General features: G+C 44.5%; 1 protein-coding gene across 1 annotated transcript; it reads right to left on the bottom strand.

The window, feature by feature from the left end:
- Nucleotides 1-1,645: 1,645 nt before the first annotated feature.
- On the bottom strand, nucleotides 1,646-6,546 carry LOC119455597 (uncharacterized). Its single transcript, XM_037717008.2, has 4 exons — nucleotides 6,441-6,546; nucleotides 6,141-6,339; nucleotides 3,721-4,003; nucleotides 1,646-3,171 (listed from the first exon to the last, which is right to left on the bottom strand). The coding sequence occupies exons 2-4, from the start codon at nucleotides 6,265-6,267 to the stop codon at nucleotides 1,821-1,823; spliced, it is 1,761 nt and encodes a 586-aa protein (XP_037572936.2). The 5' UTR covers nucleotides 6,268-6,339; nucleotides 6,441-6,546; the 3' UTR covers nucleotides 1,646-1,820.
- Nucleotides 6,547-6,864: the final 318 nt, after the last annotated feature.

Raw genomic sequence — 6,864 nt, 5'->3', positions numbered from 1 at the left:
CCATTTGTTCCTGTTGAGATGTACGCATCTGCATCCGATCCTTCAGAAAGCTGGCCACTTGCTTTCCATGCCTGCCTGCCATGTTCTTCACATGCACACCATGCAAGAATGGCTCCAGACAGAATGATGCAAATCTTAGCAATAGTTTAAGTGCTGGCCTTACTCAAGATAATGAATTTCATCTCAGTAGTTTGAGCAGAAGAGGAGATACAGTCGAACCCAGATATACCGAACCCACATATAACAAATTAATGTGTATAACGAACCACAGTAAAATCCCCTTGAAAATGTTTGTATAAAATTTTTATTTTATATACCGAAATACCTATATATCAAACTTTCTTGTGATCCCCTTCAGATTCCATATATCCGGGTTCGGCTGTATCTGTAAGGGACTCTGGATGTGAGGCCAGGGTTGGAGCTCTATCTTGCCCAGACTGTGAAAGAAAAAGCTAACTAAAATTTTATTGCCTGAAATTACTACTAGTCGTGTCTATGTGTAAATACTAATGAGAACTACATCCTGCTTGAAATTCGTCGATATGAAATAAACCAAGAAAATCCACATAAGTTCTTTCAATAATGGGTACATTGAGTAGCTCAATGGTATATTGTCACGCGTACATTTTTCCGGGAATCGTTATTCACCAGATTACCACAGCCATCAACTAATCGCTTGGTGCAAGACGTAAAAGGAATAAAGAAATTTCAAATACAGTAGGTGCAAGATGCCCATATTGTATTTGAAATTTCTAGAATGGTGTTCAGATTGTATTGTCAATGTGAAGAGTGCAGCACCAGCGATTACTCTACAAGCACCAGCGATTACTCTAGAATATATGTACACATGTATAAATTACATGTATAAATTGAGACATGTGATACAAGTATAAATTGCAGACAGACTTTACCAGCAACTTCAGGTGCAACGATCAATGAGTGTGCTCAATGCTGCCAGTGTGCTTTCAGTATTGCTTGTCTTCTTTGACACAGTTTGCCCAAATGATGAGTTCAATTCTTAGCTCACACTTTAGGCCGTGTTTAAAGGGGCCCTGAATACTTCACCAACTAATCATACGATGGACTCACTATTAAAGAACGTCATCTCATGAATCTCATGCTGCAAACATTTTTTTAAATCCTTCAACTACTAGTGGAGTTATTGCACCTGATGCCCAGCTTTCTCTTTCCTTTGGTCTCCACTAGCGTGCCGAAAGCTACACAGTGGAGAAGCCAAGAGGGCAAAGCCCCGGTCAAAAGTTTATTGTCGTGGCAGTGAAAGGGGATGTTGCAGCACCCCATGGCGACCACGGCAGACTACGCCACGCAGCGCGCCACAGCCACCTTGAAGGCCACGTGCAACAGACGTAGCTACGCGCAATGCAAGGATGAAATTATTTTCCTGTCTTGTTGAGATCGCCCTCCCAGACATATATATATATTTTTCATTTATTTAACTCAAAGGTTTTCTTACTATGTTCAAAAAGTGATTCAAGGCTTCTAGGGTTTGGGTCTTTAGAGCTAAATATTTTCTAACATCTTTATTCTTCAAGTTATGGTGCTGAGAACTTGTAGATAGATGTATATTTATATGCTTATTTCAAACGTTAATTTTTTGAAAACCTCTTTTGGTTCTTATATCTTATGCAAGCTTCCTTTACTTAATTTTCCAGAAAGGTCTGCAAAACGTTATTTCCTGAGATTTTGCTAAATGGGTATCAATGGTATCTGTACTACCTTACAACAAAAGTTGGGACACTTTTAAGTTGACACTCAAAAGAGTGTTTCTCAGGAAACATTACTGGAAAGATCCGTTTTTGTTATCTTGCCTGGAACTGGGTGAGGCGCAGCTCCTTGATGAAGGTCTGGGCACGCTTGGCTTCCTGTCGTGCAGAAGACAGTTCATGCTGTAGGTGCCGCTTGTTGGTCTGCAGCTTGAGACACTTTCGCTGTAGCGTCTTGAGGCGCTGGCACAAGTGTCGCAGCCGTGGCCGGTTGAGACGCGTCTGTGATGCCACCGTCCGCACATGGAGCTTGCCACCTGTTTCCGGGTGGCTTGCAGTCACCAGCCTGTCAGGAGTCAAGAGCTGGCTCAGTGCCTTCGAAGAGCCAGCAGGCGTTGGGTATGAGCTCACCGAGTGCCTCAACCTGCCTAAACAGTTTGGAGTCATAAAAGAGCTTGAGTGGGCTGCCTCGCTTGCAGTAACTCGCTCTACCACAGGTGTAACGCCACTTGAAGACCTTTTCACATTTGCCACTCTGCTTGCCATCACTGCATGCTTCAACGTCTTCAACTGGACTGGTCTCACTGTGTCAGCAGTATCTCCTGACGAACACATTGCCACTATCTTGCTTTCACTCGTGTTCGCCAACCTGCTTGTTAGTGGGGTTGCACTACTTGATACAGTACTTGATAGGAGCTTGGAACTCAGCAACATTTGCTTCAGTGCTTCCGGTTTAACCCCTGGAGGCACAACTGCTACCAGCTTTCGTTTACAGGAAGGCATTTTGGCCATGGAACTGTCTGCTAATCGCACCAAACATGTCCCAGGCTCCACTGTCAGCCTTGGTGTTGTACATGCTGGTGGTGTGCTCGTGGAGGTCGCAATTACTTGTGATGATGGCGCAACACTGGCAGTCACATCCGATTGTGACAACTTACCCTGTGGCACCATTTTGCCCGAAGTTCTCTCTTGATTCACTAGCGGTGCGAAGCTTACTAGAGCTCCTTTCACAGCACACGAATTTGTTGTAGTTACTACAGGGTTTGCAGAAGGCACAGATGACTTAGGTAATCTGTGCAATTTATGGACAACCGCCTTTGATGAGCGTGTGTCTGCAATTGGCTTCTGTGTACAAGACGCTGCATTCGATGATGAAGACACACTTTGCATGTGCTGTCCCATGGTAGCTGAAGCAGTTGGCACGGAAGCAGAAGACACAACCAACCCCTTGTCTGGCTCTGAAATCTGCACACCTTTTGAGTGCAACACTCTGGATCGTGACTTCTGAGCAAAGGCACCAACTCTTTTCGGTTTCCTATTCATCACATTCAATGAAGTTGCAGTCACTGTATTGCCTGATGCTGCTTTGTGTTGATCCACAGCACTTGAGACTTCACCTGTTCCTTGAGCACTGTCTGTCAAAATGCCTGATGTAGCACTCGCCAACCTAAAGAGAGAGTCAAATGGACAGCGTGCCCTCTATTTATTACAAAACATCAGCAGGCCCTGTCTTCATCAACATACCATATAAGTCTCATGCCGTTGCACTTTAACCATGCTTCCTAGATGAGCTGTTGCTATTCAGAATGCTTCACAATGTACAGGCTGATCAGACTAAAACATTAAAAGAAAAAAAAAATCTTGTCCACCCCCATTTCCGTTCCCGCACTAGCCACTGTTTCAAAAACCGGTGTGGTTATCTTCAAGGAGCATGAGTTTTAGGACTAGAGCATGTTTAGCATCTGTTTATACCGCAATTTCACATTGCAATGTCAGGTATAGCTATGCATTAAATGTGTTCAACTCTATTTCTTCCTGTTCACGTTTCATTTTTGGCCTACCTGTGCATCTGCAGCGAAGTGAGGGCATGCAATAGCAAAAAACATCTTTTTCTCTCTATGGTTAGTCCAGAAATAAACATTTATTTCTCTCTCTCTCTCTCTTAATAATGTCTTTATTTATCTTTAACACAAGCTAAGACCTTTACCAAACTCACCGTCTTTTCTTGCGTCCACGTCGTGGCCTAGCGACATGTTCCTCGGTCACCAATCTTTTTCCCAGCAGCTGTAGCACATCCTTGCACACAGGACTCTTGCCCTTTTGCGGTGACGACAGGCGACGTGCCTGCTGCATTTCGGAAGGGTATCCCGGGAATATAGATGGCACGGCATTTGGAAGGAGACGGCGTTTTTTGAGGTCCCGGCGGAAGTCCTCCTCACGGAAATGCAGGCTGCATACTTTGCTTCGATCACTTGGGCGCCAAGGCTCATTACTCGTACCTGCAGTCGTGCCCACCAAGCAAAAGTATCCAAAAATCTTAATTTCAACCAGCCACACGAAAGCCAACAGCGATTTTGAATGCAGTAATTTTGCGTCGCTTATAACAAGTACCCGCGCAGTGTTTCGATAAACCTTTGGCATGCCATTTTTTTTTTCTCTTTTTACAAGTAAGCATTATGCATACCGAATAGTTTTTTGTGATCAAGCTGAACAGAGGAAAAACTAACGAAACAAAGAAAAACAACAAGACACTTTCTTAGCTGACAACCAGGACGCCATTCTTAAATGTGCTGAACGGGCAACAAAGCAGTGTACTTTTATGAAATAAGTAGGACATTTAGGCATGCACTTGCAGACATAAAGCAATGCCTGTGAAGGGTCAATTTGTGAGGAGCACTTCGCATATGCTGGTACAAGGCGGATATTATTCCAGTTTGCCCAACCTTCTTGAGCCATACAATATGGAGTTTTACATTTTGGACATGCAAAGTTAGGGGATGCAAGCTGCCAGGCTTACAAAAGAACCCTAAGAAGTACAAAAGAACACAAGCCAGGCGTGGTGCTTTGCATACGCAAAGGTCCCTTTGGTTACCCAAACCCCATTTGCATACGCAAAATCGAAAACTCCCTAATAACCCCGACTATGGCAAAAATTTGCTCCTTTCACACAGACACTGCTATACCAGTGCTACATACAATACACACACACACACACACACACACACACACACATATATATATAATTTTATGTACTATGTGTGTGTGTGTATATATATATATATATGTACACACACACACACACATAGTACATAAAATTGCACAAGAACCCATCTCACGGTGGTTGTCAACATTAGGGCCCATTCACACTTGCGACTAGGCGAGGTCGCGCGACCAATTGCGACTGGCGATCAGAAAACTACTCAAGATGAACACTTACAAATGCGACCGACGAGTCGCTAAACCGAAATGTATCACGATATGCCGTTCATGTCTGCTTGAAATGTCATCGCCGCGTAAAATAAGCATCAGCGTATACGGACGTTCTGTTCCTTCGCATCTGATTGGTTCAGCTGTTCTGCAACTGCGGTCGCGCTGACTGAAAAATCGAGCAGTGAGCGACTGGCCCAAAATGGTCGCATTTCGAGAAAAGCGACCATTTGCGACTACTTGCGACTGGTCGCTTTGCGACCAACTTGGTCGCGCGACCTCGCCTAGTCGCAAGTGTGAATGGGCCCTTAATGCGACTAGCAGTCAAGCAATATAGTGATACACCATATTGCTCAGGACACCTTTAATTACTATCTGTAGTGGTCATTCTGAGATTTCCATTGCTTCAGGTTCATTACCAACTGCACGAATATTTCGATTATGTGAGAATCGGTGTTGAGTGAAGTTTTTATTGATGTTTGCACAAATGTTAATGTTATGCAAAATGAAGCGCTAATGACGGAGATGTTTGTACAAAATGACACAAATGGAATGCACTTTTTATGCACTTATCTGTTGCAGACTTCTTCACTTCTCTGTAGCTCCTCTCCTCACTCAGCGAACACTCAAGTAGGGCAAGAGGCAAGAACCAACCTCGTTCAATGCACACTGAAGTCCCAGTTTGTTCACTTCAATTTTTTTATTCAAACTCGGCTGCTTTTGTAGCTCACTTCATTGTTGCTCATTGCCCAGCTTGTCTATTCTGTGGCATTGCTAAGAATGGGCATACCCAGTGCCACATACTCAGTGGCCCAAGTTGTCTATCGGGGCACATATTCAGTGCCACTTAATGCTTTTATCCTAGTTGTCTATTTGAGTACATACGCATTATAAGGCACTGGCTGGGAATGGGCACACAACCTGTGGCTCAAGTTGTCATGTGATAGCGGTTGGACTAGCAGCCCACCAAAATGTGGCTAGTAATGCTAGTCGCATTAAATAGACACACCCCTTTCAGTTCTGAGCCTTACTTCAAATGTACAGATGCAGGAAACAATCAAGCTATATGCGCTGTCACACAACGAAAGAACAGCAAACGAATTTTCGCGGCAGTTGTCATCATTTGACTACGGGAAAATAATTAAGCAACGACTTTCCACGCGGGCGCGAGACCGCGTGCGAGGCCGCGGTGCGCCTTGTATTAATTACCATTGGCTTTGCGGGCGATCCGTCGGAGCCATTCGAAACGAACCATCGTGACGGGAAACTCGTGAAACGAGTAAGTCTTTGATGGACCCGGTGTCGACTTGCAAAAGGGTACGCAGCACTGCACCATGTCGCTGCACTTTCCGAAATCCTCGACGGCGCTCGGGTTTGCAAAGCCTCTTCAGCAGTTATGCCGATCAACCTGGCAGCGAAAATAGAGGCAGCACGAGATCAAACCATCCAGCAGCATGTGTCGTTACCGGACCAACACAAATCACAAAACTAGTTGAGCGTGCTAAGTACTTGTAAACACCGTGACTGCAACCATAGCCCTCAACGTGACAAACTGTCCAGAAACTTCAAAAGCAGAAACCACAGCAGAAGCAGAAACTGCGGAAATCGGAAGGGCGCGAAATCGAAGTGGAAGTACCACAGAGGCCACAGAGCTTGGACATTCAGAGGCTCTTCTGAATGGGGAAGGTGACAAGCGCCACTGCGCGTGGTTAAAGTGCACTGACTGTAAAATGTAAATCAAAAGGATTGTATTTTTTTTTTAAGAATTAGACTTTATTTCACACAAATAATTCCGAGAATCGTCATAAATAGTTAAGTGATAGAGAAATCAGCGTACGTGTGCTGGGATTCGTTTTCAAACGTGCGCATTTTTCGAACAGGTGACTCGAACGAGAAACTGCCGCAGCAGCCGCAGCAGAAGGTACACTAGTAG

The sequence above is a fragment of the Dermacentor silvarum genome, chromosome 6 (assembly GCF_013339745.2).
Source record: "Dermacentor silvarum isolate Dsil-2018 chromosome 6, BIME_Dsil_1.4, whole genome shotgun sequence".
In the NCBI taxonomy this organism is placed as follows: domain Eukaryota; kingdom Metazoa; phylum Arthropoda; class Arachnida; order Ixodida; family Ixodidae; genus Dermacentor; species Dermacentor silvarum.
This window is presented reverse-complemented; position numbering and strand designations above follow the sequence as displayed.